The sequence below is a fragment of the Carettochelys insculpta genome, chromosome 3 (assembly GCF_033958435.1).
Source record: "Carettochelys insculpta isolate YL-2023 chromosome 3, ASM3395843v1, whole genome shotgun sequence".
Classification (NCBI taxonomy): domain Eukaryota; kingdom Metazoa; phylum Chordata; order Testudines; family Carettochelyidae; genus Carettochelys; species Carettochelys insculpta.
This window is the reverse complement of record NC_134139.1, coordinates 87,712,984-87,730,590: the sequence shown is the minus strand read 5'-3', so window position 1 is coordinate 87,730,590 and position 17,607 is coordinate 87,712,984. Positions and strand designations below refer to the sequence as shown.

At 42.0% G+C, this 17,607-nt stretch overlaps 1 protein-coding gene across 4 annotated transcripts in view; it reads left to right on the top strand.

Annotated features, from left to right (window-relative positions):
• The window catches only part of MAP3K4 (mitogen-activated protein kinase kinase kinase 4), a 106,450-nt gene that overhangs the window by 13,215 nt on the left and 75,628 nt on the right, over nt 1–17,607 (top strand). For all 4 annotated transcript variants that reach the window (XM_074990281.1, XM_074990279.1, XM_074990280.1 and 1 more), the window contains exons 2-3: nt 6,759–6,949; nt 14,210–15,600. In XM_074990281.1, coding sequence (XP_074846382.1) covers nt 6,759–6,949; nt 14,210–15,600 — 1,582 coding nt within the window. The remainder of the gene's footprint in view (nt 1–6,758; nt 6,950–14,209; nt 15,601–17,607) is intronic.

Sequence of the window (17,607 nt, the reverse complement as noted above, 5' to 3'; positions counted from 1 at the left end):
GGAGGAGGGAGAAGATGTGTTGTTCTTGGCCTGTGAGGTTAGGACAAGAAGCAATGGGCTTAAACTGCAGCAGGGGAGGTTTAGGTTGGACGTTAGGAAAAAGTTCCAAACTGTTGGGGTGGTCAAATACTGGAATAAATTGCCTAGGAAGGTTGTGGAATCTCCATCTCTGGAGATATTTAAGAACAGATTAGATAAATGTCTATCAGGGATGGTCTAGACAGTAGTTGGTCCTGCCATGAGGGCAGAGGGCTGGATTCAATGACCTCTTGAGGTTCCTTCCATTCCTAGTATTCTGGGAGTCTATGAAAGTGGTTCCCTGTGTGGCTCAGCACCCAGTCCTTGCTCTTTTCCAGGATCTTACAGTTACTCAGAGACAGGGATGTTTCCAGACGTGCTGCGTGGGAGAATGTCCTTGTATCCTGCCAGCAGTTGGGGAAATGTTCCAGGAGACTGTTCGGGGAGCTGAGATGCCACCTAGGAGATCTGCAGTTTCCTTTGTACGCAATTCAACGATTGCTAGATGGAAAGATTTTAAGAATCAGTCAAAGAACAAGGCTTCATTCAGCCTCTTACTCCTTTGTAAGCCTTATGAGACCAGAGCCCTTTTCAGGCTCAGAGTCCATCCTGGGACGAGTGGGACGCGCTAAGGGTGTGTCTTTGCTATGTGGAAGATCGACCTGGTCAGGGTCCATCTTCTGGGGTTTGATTTTGCATGCGTTGTAGGGATGTGCATAATCGATGTGGGGTTGGCACTCGACCCTTGTACTCCTCGATAGTGTGCCTAGTAAGTGAGGCTGATGGGAGAAACTCTCTCATTGACCTCCCTCTGTGAGTGAGCCAGGTAAGTTGATTGTAGATAAGTCGATTTTTATCTACGAAGTTGCCGTAGCTGGAATTGCATGTCTACAAGTGACTTTAATGTCTAGTGTAGATCTTTTCTAAATCCTATCATGCAAGAATGAGCCCGTGTTTAAGAAGACAAGAAGACTATTCCACCCATTCTCTCTCTTGGATGGGGATGGACTAAGTCTCCAAAATGCCTCTTCCCTGGAAGGACTGTGGAGGTGACAGGCTGTTTCTCAAGAGCTCTGGGGACTATGGGGCAGATCCCTCTGGAATCTAGGGGACCAGGAAGGAACCTTGACAATGTTGATTTTGGGTTGATAGTGATCCCTCTGCTTCTGCTACCCTGGGGAACAGGGTTCCTTACCCAGTAAGGTCACATTCTTGTAATTCTCCTGCATGACATCCAGGTAAAGCTTTCTGTGACAAGGGTCCTTGTACTCCAGCTCTGTGCCCCTGGCACTGCCCTGGCTGGAGGCACACTGAGAGACTCGTTCCCTGGCACATGTCATTGTTTTACCCCATCAGTGCTGGGTCTGTGCCAGAAAGCCAGCCATTGCTCCGCCACAGCTCTGCCTGTCTCTGAGGCTTTTCCCCTGGGGGGAGTGTGGCTCAGCTCCAGCCCAGGGATCTGCCTGACAAAGGCAGAGAGGGGTGGCCCTGTACGCCTGACCGGGGCTTCCCCGACCTCTCCCAGTGCTGCATGCATCTGCCTGGCACCAGTGGGGAATCCCAGCTCCCCTTGTACACACCCTGCAGCATCCCACCTGGACTGCACTGCCTCTAGGCTCATGCCACTCCTGAGCCTCGATGCCCCCAGCGCCTGGGAGCCCCTACCCCAAGATGGAACCCACTGCCTGTCTTGACTTAGTCTCCCAGCCTGGGCGCGGGGCATGCCAGCCGGGGCTTCAGGAGCACAGGAAGGGGCTGGATCAGTGGAGGGTCCTCCTGATCTCAGCTGTCTTCAGACTCTACTGCTGCTTCTCCTGTCTGTGCAGGGACAGCCCCACATCACCCCCTGGCTGGAGCCAGCCCTGCAGTGCTGTCAGCAGATGAGGGGAGAGCCCTGGGGGCACAGGGCTGGGGCGAGGCAGAGAATGACTCTGCACCTGGGGACCTGCTCCTCTGTGGGTGTGCGTGCAGCAACCACAGGCATCTGTGAAGTGAAGCGGGGGGAAAACAGTGCTGGAAGGCAGATTTGTTGTGTTCTGGTAGGAAAAAAAAAAACGCCCTGGCAAATGGTGTAGCTACCTGGATCATGGATAATAGATTAGTGTTTCCCGAGATGTTTTTGATTAATTAGTAGGACTGTGAAAAAGTTTTAACAGGAAAGGATCTGACTGCAGTTAGAGAGCTCTATTTGAGATATGCTGCTAGTGTCTGCATATTTGTTTGGGTTGACTTGTTTTTACTAAAGGACGTTAGAAAAAGATAAGGTGTCTCTTGCCCATTTATATAGGGAGTTCTGTCAAAGCAAAAAATACTTTGCTTACCAGAAGCAAGGAATGGGTGACGAGATGAATCACTTTATGATTTGATTGCCTTTTCTGTTCGTTCCCTCTGGGACATCTGGCATTGGCAAACTGTCAGAAGACAGAATACTGGACCTTTTTTTCTGATCCAGTATGGCTGTTTTTCTGTCCTTGGCTTTAAGTCCCCATTGTATGAATGAAGATAGCTATTTTCCTCCACGGTATTTTGCAGAGACGTATTTTATGTTTTTGGGAAAAATGTTAGATGTTCAAAATCTTACCAGGGTCACACAGCAAATGTGCTTATTTGGTGCATCTCTCTTAAAGCCTTACCTCTGCTGGGGAGTTACAGTCCTTGATGGCAGGCAGCTAGGCTAGAGCTTCAGGGCTCTCTCAAGAAATTTTTTGGTGTCCTTGGAATGCAGCCACCAACTTTTGCTGGTGGTAGTTCTGTCCATTTTCTCCTAAAATGATTACTTTGCTTTAGGAAAAACCAATATGCACATATAGCTGTCCAAATTATTGTAATTTATGTAGTTTTTAATTAGACTAAACCATAAAAATAATGTACAGTTATATGTATTCTTTATTGGACAAAACAAAACAAAACCAACAAACCCCAGAGGAGTGCTTATGCATTTTAGAGACTTGCAGCTTTATTAGGGCATAAGCTTTTGTGCGTAAAACCCTCTTCACTGGTTTTTACAGATGCAGAGAAACATGGCTATCCCTCTGAGACTCTTCTTTGATGGTGGTGGTAGTTGCTTTTTATAAAAGAGTTGCTAGCTAGCAAGCCTTTCTGTGCAAAGTGATATTTGTATGTTTAATAATGCTTTCCCCATTCTCTCAGATCAGTGCCCCGGAGGCTCCGGTCACACAAAAAGCCCTGGGCTGCCTTTAGAATGGCAGGCCTTGGAGCACTACCACAAGCCCCTAGTGCAGATGAGGAAGGACACCATAAATCACGTCTTGCATTGGTGTACTTTGGAATCAAGCAGGGTTTAGTGGCATAAGTGCAAAACGTGGCCTGTTTGCACTGGTGCAGTCTCAAGAGCTGTAACCAGGACAAAAGCCCAGTGTGGACAAGGCATTAGTGGGACCCAAAGATGACTTTTATCATTTTAGTACTGCTTTAAATTACTAAGCAAAATTCTAGGCTTTATGTAACTTTCTTTACTGAAGAGCCTTGTTCACATCGTGCATCTGTGGTCTTCAGGTATCTCCTTTGTATCTGCCTGAACATTTTTCACCTATTGTTTTTACAAATAACATGTAAGGTTGGAACCAAAATAATGTGTTTTCTTGTTTTATTTTGTGCCTGTGGCTTAGGTGTGTGAATATTCAGTTTTGCTGTTTCCTCTTATTTTATTTTAAAAATGTTATAAATTATTTTGATCCACTCCAGATACTTTAGTACTCTTAGCACTTAAATAGTTTTAATATCAATTTATAACCTTTTGTGCTATGCAAGTTTGTTTTAATGAAATCTTAGATTTTGAATAACTTGCATATAAATGATGTATTTTGGGAAATTTTTAATTTCTTTCCCTCCATGTCATCACCATCTGGATAAATATTGTCTCCGTTAGAGGTAATACTGAAGTAAATATTGTATTATCTTTTTTCAGCACCTAAATATTAGGAAATCTTTCACATACATTTATTGTAGAAATAATAGCATATTTCCTCTAATTCCTCTTAATTTAAAAGTTAGTTAATTATATTGAAGTCCTCACTGTAGGGTTTTTAGAATATTTGTGAAACACTGTGGTTCTATTTCTCTTTCGAGGTGGTAGTTGAAAAATGGTTACTGAACGAAAATTACAAAAGTAAATATGGCTTGGCTTTCTGCGATAAAACTTTTTTAAAAGATGAAGGTGAGGTGAAGGAGGGTGTCTTTTCCTCATTAACTTCCTGGCCTTACCTTTACAACTTTGTTTCCTTTTCTCTTTTCAGCAGAATTTGGCATATATGAAGTTCTAAGGCTCTGATTTTGTGACATAAAATCTAGCTTCTGTGAATTTGTTTTATAGGAAGAGAAATTAATCGAAGAAGTTTCAAAAGGGTCATGCTTCACTACTTCTGTGTTCATTTAGAATAAAAACTGGGTGTATTCAATCACTGGATGCGATCTAGCTCTTACAGAAAAAGAATACTGCTAGATAAAAAATAGATTCAATGGTCATGGAAGCTGATCCAAAGACAGGGCTGAAAAAATAATTGTTGGGGGAACAAGAGTGGAGGAGATGGCAGCTGGGCAGAAAGCAGTGTTGACAGTCTCTAGACCGAGAGTGGTCAGGAAGAGCATTGCTTTCAAGATATGAGAGCTATTCACTTTTCTTGCTTTTGTCTGTGACTCAGCTGTTGCAAAAGTCATTTTCCCCAGGCATTTGTGACCACTGAGAAAAGGTGCTGAAGGGTAAGGTGTTTCTGTAATCGACACTCATCCCGTCTGAGTTCTGGGGGACTGAGATATCCTTTCCCAATGAATACTGAATAGTGACAGAGAAGTATCCAAGTTAGACTGTAGTCTAACAAAACAAAAAACAGTCATGTAGTACTTTAAAGACTAAAAAAATAATTTATTATGTGATGAGCTTTTGTGGGGCAGACCCACTTCTTCAGATCTGGAGATACCTTTCCAGCTAGACTCAGCCCGGCAGAAGAGTCTTTCTTATCCGGGGGTTGGTCTTTCTGTCTCCTCCTCCTCCATGAACTTAATACAATTTTGTGTGTTCCAGCACACCTATGAACATCAGTCTGACTTGCTAGATCCCCCTACCAACCCCAAAAGAAAAAAAAGTTCTATGTTGACTCCCCCGACAGTCGTAGTGACAGTGTGGATTTCTATATTCAATGCTTCCACAACTGTGCACAGGCTGACATGATATGTAAACTACACCAAGCGACACACACATCTCAGTTGTGCTGAATGCTATGGTGTCCAGAGTCTCAAAAATAGCTCTGATGTGATAATCAAACCGGCTGACAAAGGGGGTGTGGTAGTCCTCATGAATAAGTTGAACTATGAACAGGAGACAGCTGGACAACTCTCCAACACTACCTTTTACAGACCTTTTTCCTCTGATCCCACTTTAGAATATCAAAAGAAACTACACCATCTTCTTAAGGAACTCCTTGCCTCTACTTGGGACCAAAGTCACCCAGACACACCTTCTGATCCCTGACCTGGTTTATTGTGTTTGCTTCTCAAAAATCTATAAACCTGGAAACCCAGGATGCACTATCATTTCAAGTATTGGCACCTTTAGTACTGGCCTATCCAGCTGTGTAGGCTCCCTCCTCAAACCCTACGCCACCAGCACTCCTAGCTATTTCTGAGATACCACTGACTTCCTGAGGAAGTTACAAAATATTGGAAACCTTTCTGACAACACCGTCCTTGCCACCATTGATGTAGAGGCTCTCTACACCTATATTCCACATGAATATGGACTACAAGTGATTAGAACACTATTCCTGATGTTACCATGGCAAATTTGGTGGTTGAGTTATGTAACTTTGTTCTCATCCACAATTATTTCCAATTTGGGAGCAACTTATACCTCCAGATCAGTGGCACTGCTGTCACTGATCCAGCAAATATGCGCATTTAATTTCTTACCGTGAGTAGTTCCATTGAAACTGATAGGGCATCTCACAGAGGTAAAGCTATGCACATGTCTAAGAATTCACAGGATTGGGATTAAAGAAAGACAACTGTTGTGAAGGGTTTGCACTTGTTGTAGTTCATTTTAACGTGTTTGTATGTGTGCATATGTGTAGTGCACATATGTAATACTTCAGAAGAGCTGGTAAGATGTTTAATATATAAAAAAATTCCCAAAAAACACTGTTGACAAGCAAAGTAAAACCCTTATGAGGAAGTTACTGTTTACTTGCTAGAAACAGGAAACAAGAGACTGGGCCATGATTTTATTTTATACTGAAATCAATGGACTAGGCATTGAACTTCCATCTCGTAATGTATGAGTCCAGAAAGGATGCAGTGCTTCCCTTCATGCGCTTAAGCAATGCCCGTGAGAGGGAGTGGAATATCTAAAGTGTGTAAGTCTGCACGTGGCCAGTGACCATTTAATTCTAGTAGTGTTCAGTGGTTGGATACATATTTGAGTTTAGCTTAAAATCATCCATCCCTTATTTGATTTTTAGTTTCTGGCAGGTTTTTGTCACACATTTTTTAAAATGCCTGTTTCTCTTACCTGTATAGTAGGCGTGGTGTATGAGAAGCTCTACATATCCACTGCATGAAGAATAGCGGGAGGTGAAAATAGACTTGCTGTGTTGAGAAAGAGTTGTTATATGGGAGTGACAGGAAAGTACAGCTGTGGGGAGCTGGCGTAGTAATGGGCTATCTTTCTTAAGTATTTAGCTTTATTTTTTTAACTTCATATTCTGAATTTCTTTTTCCGTGTTCAGACAAGAGTGCAAGTCAGAAGATGATCCTTGCAAGATTTTTGAATCTGAACCTGAGGAACTATCAGATGAAACCAATGCTGACATTTTCTATGGGACCTCTCCTCCTAGCACACCCCGACAGATGAAACGTATGTCAACAAAGCACCAGAAAAATAACCTTGGGAAACCTACTAGCCGGTCCACTTTTAAAGGTATGTGACTTACCAAAAAAAAAACAAAACAAACTTTTTATTTACAAATAGTAGTAGTACATGATATTTTTTGTAATAATTCAGTAGTCACATCTTATTGTAAACTTTCATAGGTCCTTTTCATAGAGAAATGTAGATTTGCCATAATTTCACCTTTTTATTTAATGTACATTGGCCAATAAACCATAATAGCCATTAAACAATAAACTGTAATAGCTATTGTATTTACAGTTCAATTTCAGAGAGACCTGTTTACCTTTTGGCAGTGAGCAAGCGAAACAGCAACTTTTGTAAATTGTGCAGGTTCTTTAGTTTGTTAGCGTTCTATTAACTGACTATAGATACTCTCTAAAAATATAAGTTTATGTAGAGATTCGTGCATTATAGCCAAATGATAGAATAAACTAGGAAGGCAAAGAAGCAATTTGAGCACAATTATTCATCATCTTATACAATTTCAGTGAATGGTGGACAGCGCTTTTTTCAGTGCGTGGCGTAATGGAATTTTTAGACCAGACTAACAATCAGTTCTTTACTAATTCTTGTTGTGATCTGTTGGATCTCCACCTCCCCCCACCCCTTTTTTTTTATTGTAGCCTTAATTTTACAACTAGACTTGCTGTTCAGACATGTTTTCCAAGTGGGTATTGCATAGCGAAAGAAGGGGTCAGAACCACGGAGGTTCCCAATGTATGGACTTCATGAGAATTGTTTATTGTTATTTGTCGAAGTTTTTCTCAGACTACATCTACTTGCCACGGAAGGTTGACCGCTCAGGGTCCATCTTCCGAGGCATCGTTTCGTGCATGCACAAAATGGCGCTTTTCTGGGGTTACGGTCAATGTCGATGTCGTAACTCCTTGTGAGCCACGAGTATTAAGGAAGGTTAACGGGAGGAGTGCTCCTGTCGACCTTCTGCTGTGAAGACAGTTGCGGAAGATGAAGGCTGCAAAGTTGATTTTTAGTTACATAATTAGAGTACCTAAAATTGCATAGCAGCTGTCAACCTTCCAGGTGAGTACAGACATGACCTCAGTGAACTTCACAGTTCTCTTTTTATCACCATGCAACGAGCTGTCTGCTGCCTGGCAGCTCTCCAGATTTGGGTTTTAGACCTTCTGGTCCTTAAACTGGCTTGCAGAATCTCACTAAATACCAGTGTGTTGCTAACGGCAATGGCTTTCCTGAAACTGTTATCTACTGGCTCTTACTACTCTATACTGAGTGATTTGTGAGCTAATGGGATGCTATTATTTAGGCTGAGAATTGTAATTATTTTCAAAGTTTTTGCTTGTAGTGTGAAAATGATAGCATTTTATACCAGGCAGCCAGATATGCTTTTCTCATTATACTTTGCACTTTTATAGCATGTTGATACTTAAAAATTACCATCTATAATGCTCAAAAGTTGATCTAAAAGAGTTAAGCTTTTTAGCTATCTTTTATTTTATAAAGAACAAAAATAGCAAGAGAAAATAATCTGAATGAAAAAACTAATGATAGGAGGACGGTTAGCAACTCTATAAATATAAAATTAAGTACAAACTCAAAACAAAACATCATTTTAATATCCAAAAGTAGGATGGTTAATATTGTTCTTTTGTACAAAAAGAGAAAGGACAGTATTATTCAAAAAGGGAATGTCCCTCCTTAAAGCTTAAAAACACTTTTATGAAAAAGGAATGCAAAACAAATTAGATACAGGGAAGTATTTTTAAATTTTGTGTTTTTAAAAATTTGTTATTTTTACAGAAAATTACTGGAAAATAAAAATAAGTAATATTTGACATTTTTAATAGGAATTGTGTATTTTGCTTTTTTTTTTTTTAAAATCATAAACCCACTTAATATTAGGAACGATGATGGAAAGTTGGACCCTCATATCAGGTGCAGCATCATGCCAGTATTCCTTATAATGGGTGCCTAAAAGTGAGAAAATTTAGCGATAGCAATTTTCCTACTATACTAATTAAAAAGCCTGTGTCTACATATTGGATGTGCAAGAAAGAGAGTTGAATAAAGCCTCAATTTAACAGACTAATGGTGGGAGTGGTGTCCATTAATGCCAAAAGTCTGTTAAATCGGAGGGTTTACTTGTATAGCCCCCCCCTTCCCCTCTCCCCTAAAAATGCAGATGACTCATTGGGGGCACTGTGGCTGTAGGAACCATCGTGGCTGGGGCTGCTGGAGGAACCACCATGGCCTCCACATGCTCCTCCCATGGCCCCAGCCTCTCTGGCAGACCAAGATGTTGTGGTGGCCCCATCGGCGGTGGCTCCATTTCTTTTGGCTCTGGTGAGTCACCAATGCAGCACTTTTTTTGGCGGGGAGGGAGGGCAGGTTGGCGGATGTCCATTGTTTCCGATGCCCATGAATCGGGGTCTGCTAAATCTAGGGTTTGCCGTATTTCCCGTATTTCCTTTTCGCACTCCTCCTCGATGCAGAAAAGGGCAAAGGTGGGAGAATGATGGGGAGTGGAACCGCAGGCAGAGAAAACAGGAAGGAAGAATTTTTAAATAAAGCAGCAGTTATATCCATTCCAAAGATGTCAACATTTTTTAGGGAAGGAAATAGACAAAAAACAAAGTTTTGTTAATAAAAGTATTGGTAACTAAGACAGCACCAGTGATTTAATCAGTATACAGGTTGAACCTCTATAGTCTAGCACTCATCTGGCACCATCCCTAGTCTGGCATGATTTTAGTTAGCTGGATGTCCGCTTATCATTGGTGTGGCCAAGTTTCCTGTGTCCTTATAAAGTTTGTTTACATTTGCCAGTCCTGGCTCTCAGTGTTCTGTGCTGTTTTTTAAGCTGTAATTTATCCCTAAATGCCTTCAAAGAGTCCAGTAAGCAGTGGAAGTGCTTGCAATACAGCTAGACAATATTAAACTCCTGTGATTCAATAAATTCTCTCATTCAGCACCAGTCAAGCCTCAAGGGTGCCAGAGTACAGAGGTTCAATCTGTAGTTTATTCACAGAAAAGTGCGAAGTCCATAATGACCAATCCTTGCCCTGCCTCCGAGAGATTTGCTGGACATTGCCAATGGTGTGCAATGGGAAGAAGTACTTTCAACCATTAGCACTTCATTGGGAAAAAAAGCTATCCTCTACCGCACAGTTTTCTAGTCACATTAGGATTTGCTGTCTAGTGAAGAAACTCTGTTTCTGAAAGCCAAGTGTGTAGATCGCCTGCTCTCCTCCACAGCAGGGTGGGCCCGTTTTTAGTCTCCGTTCTGGAGAGACAGGAAACTCACGTATTAGTTCATGCTCTCAGACTCCGTAAGAGCAACCTGCCCCTTTCCTGAGGGCTGGCCCCAGAGCCTGTGGTGCTACTGAATAGGGACCGAAAAAGTCATTCTGAAGCATTTTGTTTAGCTTTTCAGGCATTTTGACAGAAACAAAAAAATCCACAGAACAATCAGAGAAAGAGGAGGTGCAGATATTGCTGCTGTGCAAGGCCACAGGCTCCACATAGCCATGCATGTGGCAGGTTACAGCACAGTAGATTTACATCCTAGATTGCCACACACTAAAGCTTTGTCTGCACTTCTAAGTGCTGCCACTGCAGTGTGGTCAGGATGCCAGCGCTGGGAAAGAGCTCTCCCAGCACTCTTGGTCAGTAGTTCTCAAACTTCTTTGGCTGGTGGCCCATTCCTCTCAATGCATACCTTTTTGGGGGCCGCCAGCCAACCACCCAGGATGACAGAACGCCTGAATTTATCTCTAAATACCTTACATACTAAATTATTCGTAATTGACTCCTGTAGTTATATCATAAGGGGGCATCTAAAATAGATAGGCAGGAAATATTATTAATCAGATTCAGAATATTTAAACAGACTAAGCTCTTTAACTTTATCATGTTAGTTTGCCAAGCTTCATTTTAAATAAATTTAAAATAAGAATGTAAGTCCCCAACAAAAGAGGTTTCAGTTTGTGTATGGTATGGGTGGGGAACCTTTTTTGGGTCAGAGGTCACTGATTTACAGAAAAATCGGTCAGGCCACACCAGTGTGAGAAACACCACCTGTCCCCAAGAAAAAAATTTCAACCCACACTGATGTGGTCCCCAGCTGAGATACCTCACTCCCCTGGGTCTCCAGTCCTACGGCAGGGGGCAAGGGAGGGCCAAGCTTCCGGGCTTCCCACAGGCCAGATTAACTATTTGGGGGTTGCAGGATTAGATTTTGTGTATCATCCCCCCAGGCTCTGGTGGAGGCCAAAAGTAAGGGGGTTCAGTGTGCGCGAGGGGCTGCCAAAGCGTGCGATAGGGATGAGGGTCTGGATGGGAGGTAGAGTGCTGGAGCAGGATGGGAATGGAGGTCTGGCCAGGAAGGAGGGTTCAGGAGTGGGATGGAAGTGGAGGTGTGGATGGGAGGAGGGTGCAGGAGCAGGATGGGAGTGGAGGTCTGACCAGGAAAGAGTGTGCAGCATGGGATGGGAGTGGAGCACTGGATGGGAGGGAGAGTGCAGTAGCAGGCTGGGCGTGGGATGTCTGACCAAGGGGGTGGGTGAAGGAATGGACTGGGGGTGCGAGAGCTGGGCAGGAGGGGATGCAGGAGTGGACTGGGGTAGGAGAGCTGAGTGGGGGGAGAAGTGGGGAGGGGGTGTCACTTACCTTGGCTTATACTCCCTGCAGCTCCCAGGTAACGCCTTCTGCTGTTCCCATTGGTCAGTTCTGGCCAATGGGACCAGTGGGGAAATCTTCCCATGCAGAGTTTCTGGTTCTGCATTTCCCTAGCAGCGGGGAAGGGGAGCAGCAGCAGCACACAGAGCCACGCTGCTGCCGCTCATCAATCCCCGCCCCCCCGGTGGGTTGCCCCTCTGTCCCCCTGCTTGCGGCAAGAAGCTGGTCCTAGGTAAGAACCTCACAGTGGGAGGGGGTGCCATGGGGCTGTATGTGTGAGCCCCAAGCCTCGCAGCCTATCGGAAAAACATGGTCTGTGGACCCCAGTTTGAGAACCGGTGATCTAGGTGAACCACCTCCAGAAGGGCAGTAGCTAACAACTGAAGGAGCTTGTTTACACTGGTACTTCACGGCTCTGTAGCTTGCTGTGCTTGGAGCTGTGTGGTTTTTCACACCGCTGAGTGAGAAAGGTGCTGTGCAGACAAGCTCTAAAGCACCTTGTAGACATGACCTTAAAATACCTGCTTTGAGGCCTATTTATTTTATAAAAGAAAAGCTACAGCTTTTAGAGGAGGTGAGAGCACTGACCAGCAGTGGGAGAAACCCCAAGTCAGATTCCTACTCCCTAGCAGGTAAAGCGGGAAATTGAACCAGGGTCTCCCACATCACAGGTGAGAGCCTAATATCTGGGCTAAAACTTACAAGGAGAGGAGTACCTCCGTGACTTTTTCTGCGTGCATTTTTGTGAAAGGGGAGACCAGTGACTGAGTTTTACGCAGCGGGCATCCTAGGAGAGGCTTTGCAGGCACAAAGTTTGAGGAGAATCTTGATCATGGAATAACAGAATAACACAGAATCATAGAATTCTACGGCTGGAAGGGATCTCAGGAGGCCATCTAGTCCAGCCTCCTGCCTAAAACAGGATCAACCCCAACTAAATCATCCCAGCAATAACTTTGTCAAGCTGGGACTTAGAAACCTCTAGGGATAGAGATTTCACCACTTTCTCTAGGTAATGCATTCCAGTCCTTCATCACCTCCCCGGTGAAATAGTTTTCCTAATATCCAACCTACACCTCTCCCTTTGTAACTTCAGACCATTGCTCCTTGTTCTGCCATCTGTCACCACTGAGAGCAGCCTCTCTCCATTCTCTTCAGAGCCCTCTTTCAAGAAGTTGAAGGCTGCTATCAAATCACCCCTCAGTCTTCTCTTCTGCAAACTAAATAAACCCAGATCTCTCAGCCTCTCCTCATAGGTCACGTGCTCCAGCCTCTAATTGTTTTTGCTGCTCTCTGCTGAACCCGCTCGGATGCGTCCATAGTGGACACCTTCTTCGTTTCTTTCTGAGCTATAGTGCAGATATTTTCTGTAAACAATACATGGAAATGTACTCAATATTGGAAGTAATCCTGCCCTGACAACATAGGATTTTTATGTCATTTTAAACTATTTCACTGTTATAGGGAAACAACAGCTTGTGATTCATTTCCATCTGATTGTGGACACAGCTAGTATTGGCTCCCTTAAGTGTACTAGATATATATTTTAAAAAGTGTTGAAATGTAATTAGCATTCCATCATTGCTAAAATATTTAAACAGGATGCTTCATAGAGGTAGGATTCTAGGTGGTTGGGTACCCTGTTCTGATTGTTACTGCTTGCAGGTACCATTTCATTACACTTCTAATGCATTTAGTGCAAAGAAAGGAGAATTACTGCCATCAGACACAATGCTCAGTGGTGTAACTTTGACAATTTCACATTTTGATCACTTGTTGATTTCCCATTTTGTAAATACTGTATGCAAGTAACTAAAGAAGGTCCAAACATTCACAGTCAATCTGCCTTAGTTCCTCTGTGCTCTCTGGATTCATTGACTCCAGCTATTACGTGCAGCAAAAAAAAAATTATAATTAGAAATCGGTTATTATAATTAGTGCAGCGAAATGTTCTTATCAGGGGTTGCAGAGTGAAGCCTATTAGAAAATCCCACAATACAATGGTATGCTCTTAAATTTTAAGCAGATTAAGTATTTATTTGTTTGGGAAGTGTATGTGTTCTGGCTTTTCACTTGTTTATATGAATTGTTGGCATCTACTTGACTATAATGTAAAAGAAAAAAATTGACCCTATTGTATTATGTTGTGCCAATAATTTGTGGATTAATATTGAAGAATATTCAGAGGTGAAAAAATCCTATTAGTTCATTTTATAGGTACCTAACATCTGACGTAAATTATTTAATTTAGCTTTTCCTAGTTTGTTTTTTAAACTCCTGCAGATGGAGATTGTGAGTAACATATCACTGTGTATATAACTGTTAAAATGAGTACTTTGATCAGATGCTAGGACGTTGACAATGTAAATTCTGTTAGTGGAAGTTACGGCATTCTATAAATAACAAAGGAATGCCATCTAAACTTGTAAAGTCAAAATCAAAATGCTATTTTAAACTATGGAACCATTTTCTTTCCATCTATTTTAGCATATCATGTAAATCAATTAGAATTTTGATGTTTGGTGCATAGAAAGTATTAATAAAATGAGACTTATGAAATGTAAGGAGCAGCGTTCTTAATAAAGGTCTTTATGTTGCTGTAGTCAAACATTTTTTCAATTCCTTTTACAGAAAAGATGAGTGCTCCAAATCAGCCTCTGCAAAAAGACAATGGCAAAACCACTGACAATGTGGAAGAACACAGCTATAAGCATGGGAAAAAGATCCGAGCCACTCTTAGGACAACAGAACGAGACCTGAAGAAAAATGTGCAGTGCTCATTCATGTTAGACTCAGTTGGTGGGTCTTTGCCAAAAAAATCAATTCCAGATGTTGATCTCAATAAGCCTTACCTCAGCCTTGGCTGTAGCAGCAATGCTAAGCTTCCAGTCTCTGTGCCCATGCCTATAGCCAGAACTGCACGCCAGACTTCTAGGACTGATTGTCCAGCAGACCGCTTAAAATTTTTTGAAACCCTGCGGCTTTTGTTAAAGCTTACCTCAGTCTCAAAGAAAAAGGACAGGGAGCAGAGAGGACAGGAAAACACCTCTTCTGTCTGGTTGAATCGATCCAATGAACTGATCTGGCTTGAACTGCAAGCTTGGCATGCAGGCCGGACTGTTAATGACCAAGATTTCTATCTGTACACGGCCCGTCAAGCCATCCCAGATATTATTAATGAAATCCTCACCTTCAAAGTGAAGTATGAAAGCTTCTCCTGTGTAAGAAATGGAGCTAGTTTAAATGGTACTTCAGGAGAAGGACATTGCAAAGCAGCCCATGGAGCTAGTGCTGTGGGTTACACAAGTTACCATGAACACCTCCATCGTCAGCGGGTTTCGTTTGAGCAAGTAAAGAGGATAATGGAGCTGCTAGAGTACGTAGAAGCACTTTATCCATCTCTGCAGGCCCTTCAAAAGGACTATGAAAAGTATGCTGCCAAGGACTTCCAAGACAGGGTGCAGGCGCTTTGTCTGTGGTTAAACATTACAAAAGACTTAAACCAGAAACTAAGGATTATGGGAACTGTTTTGGGCATCAAGAATCTGTCTGACATTGGCTGGCCAGTGTTTGAAATTCCTTCTCCTCGAGAGTCCAAGGACAATGATCCAGAGGATGAGGAAGATGACAGGGAAGTGGAAGCAAAAGAATCCTCAGGAACATGCATAGAGGAAAGTGAAGATGAGGAACAAATCTCTGAGAAGAATGTTGAGGAACTCAGACAAGCCATCAAGAACAATTTTGCCAAAAAGCCAAATTTTGACTTTCAGCTGCAGGACCATTTTTCGAGGAAGCTTGACAGGCTTGAATCAGAGGATGAATTGGCCTGTTGGGTTATTCCGGAGTGCACTGCCGAGGCAGGGTGCAGCAGACACTGTTTGACCTCTATTTACAGGCCGTTTGTAGACAAAGCACTGAAGCAAATGGGTTTGAGGAAGCTAATTTTAAGACTTCACAAGCTAATGCATGGTTCCTTGCGAAGGGCCCGTATGGCATTGGTAAAGGGTGATCACCAGCTGGAGGTAGGTTCCTTGCTGGCATAAATGGGAATACTTAGATTCACTCTCAGCCCTCTCCTCCCTTCAGTGTTGTTTCAGATGTGGTAGTTAACATTGAATTGGGAGCTTGGAACACATCATTTATTTTCACCAACTCAGTTTTCTGACTTACGTGTTTCTGCTTTAAAAAACAATAACAAAAAAGGCCTTCTGTCTTATCTTTGAGATGTAATCTCTACTAATTAGAAACAGGTGCTTTCTTAGGTGTTGCAGTTTAATTTGTAAAACGTGTCACTCTTATTATATAGAGTGGTACAGGTTGAACCTCTCTAGTCTGGCCCCTTGGGGTCTGACCTATGCTGAATACGAGAATTTGCAGAACAGAGGGAGGTGAGTATTGTCTGGCAGCATTACAAACACATCCACTGCTTACTGGCATCTTAGAAGACATTTAAGGGTAACTTAGAGCTAAGTAACAGAACAGAACACTGAGAGGCAGGATTGGTGGCTGTAAACAAACTTTGTGACCATGGTAAACTTGGCCACACTCATGATAAATGGATATCCGGCTACGGATGTTGCTGGACTAGAGAGGTTCAACCTGTAGTAATTATTGGTGAATTTCAAGAATCAGTAACTGAATCTAAGTGCCATATTTGTTTGAGATAGTTTAAGATTTAAATGTTTAACTCATTAATATAATGAGGAAAAGGGGTACACTATTATTAACAACCTACTCCAGCTACCAGTGAAATTAAGAAACATTTCTATTAACCTCAATGGAAGTAAGAATGAATTCTGCATATAGCATAAACTATATTTACTGTAAGCACCATTATTGTTTAAAGCTTCTGATGATTGGAAGTTCAAAGCGAGATATGTTCAGATTAGAGATATGGTATGCATTTTGAATAGTGGGGGTGAGTAAACATTGGAACAAACTCCCAAGGGGTAAATGGTAGCTTCTCTACTTCTTTTAGTTAAAACTGGCTGCCTTTCTGGAAACTGCTTTTGCCATATGTAAGTTACAGCCTCCAAGATGGGATTAAATTCCGTGGTGGTAAGAGTAGGTGGTCAGAGTATACGATCTAATGATTTTGTCTAACCTTAAAATCTATAAAAGAAAATTACTTAAGTCCATTGTGTGATACACTAAATTACATTGAATTTAAATGGAAAGTAATGATGGAAGCAGTAACCTGAGAGTAGTGGTTGAAATGTCATGCAGTAATTAAGGTGCCAGGATAATTAGCTATACTCTTTTGAAGTTTTTATGACAAGAATTTGCAATCCAAACAAGGATCTGAAATCACATCTGCAGAACTGAATTAAACCACACAGTGCCGTTTAGGGTTTACCATCTATTTTTGTACATGCAGATTTCAGCACACAGCTTCACATCATCTAATCTTAACCACGCAGTAAATAGTTCTTACAGCATACTGTACGTTTAGAATAACATTGAGCAGTACTGCATATTTTCAAAGCATCTTTATCACTGCAGTTTTCATCACTTTATCCATGAACTTCATCTAAGAAAAATGGTTAGAGAAGAAAGTTGAAAAGAAATTGCAATACCAGATCCTGAAACTGTTTAAATTTTTCTGTGGTGTATATTTTTTCTTGATAATGATGCTGTGAACCATTATGGCAATTAGTGTACATGAACTGGAATAATCTTACAAGATTCTGTGTTTGTACATAACTTTAAGAAGAAAAAGTAGGTTGTTACATTAATTTTGGAAATGGCATTTGGTTAATGTATTTAAGCTGCTGCTCAAAGCAGTGTATTTCCTTGGCTAAGTGATTGATTATTTAACAATGATTGGATAGAAACAGTTTTCCATGGAGAAGTTCTTTCCAGGAAACTAGTTACGTAGCTTCATGAATTGCTGATATTCCTGACACTTAATACTGGACAAACAACAAGCAGTCCTGCAGCACCTAAAAGATGAAGAAATTAGGTCATGAGCTTTTGTAGGTAAAGACACCTTTCTTCAGAAGAAGTAAGTCTTACCAATGAAAACTCAT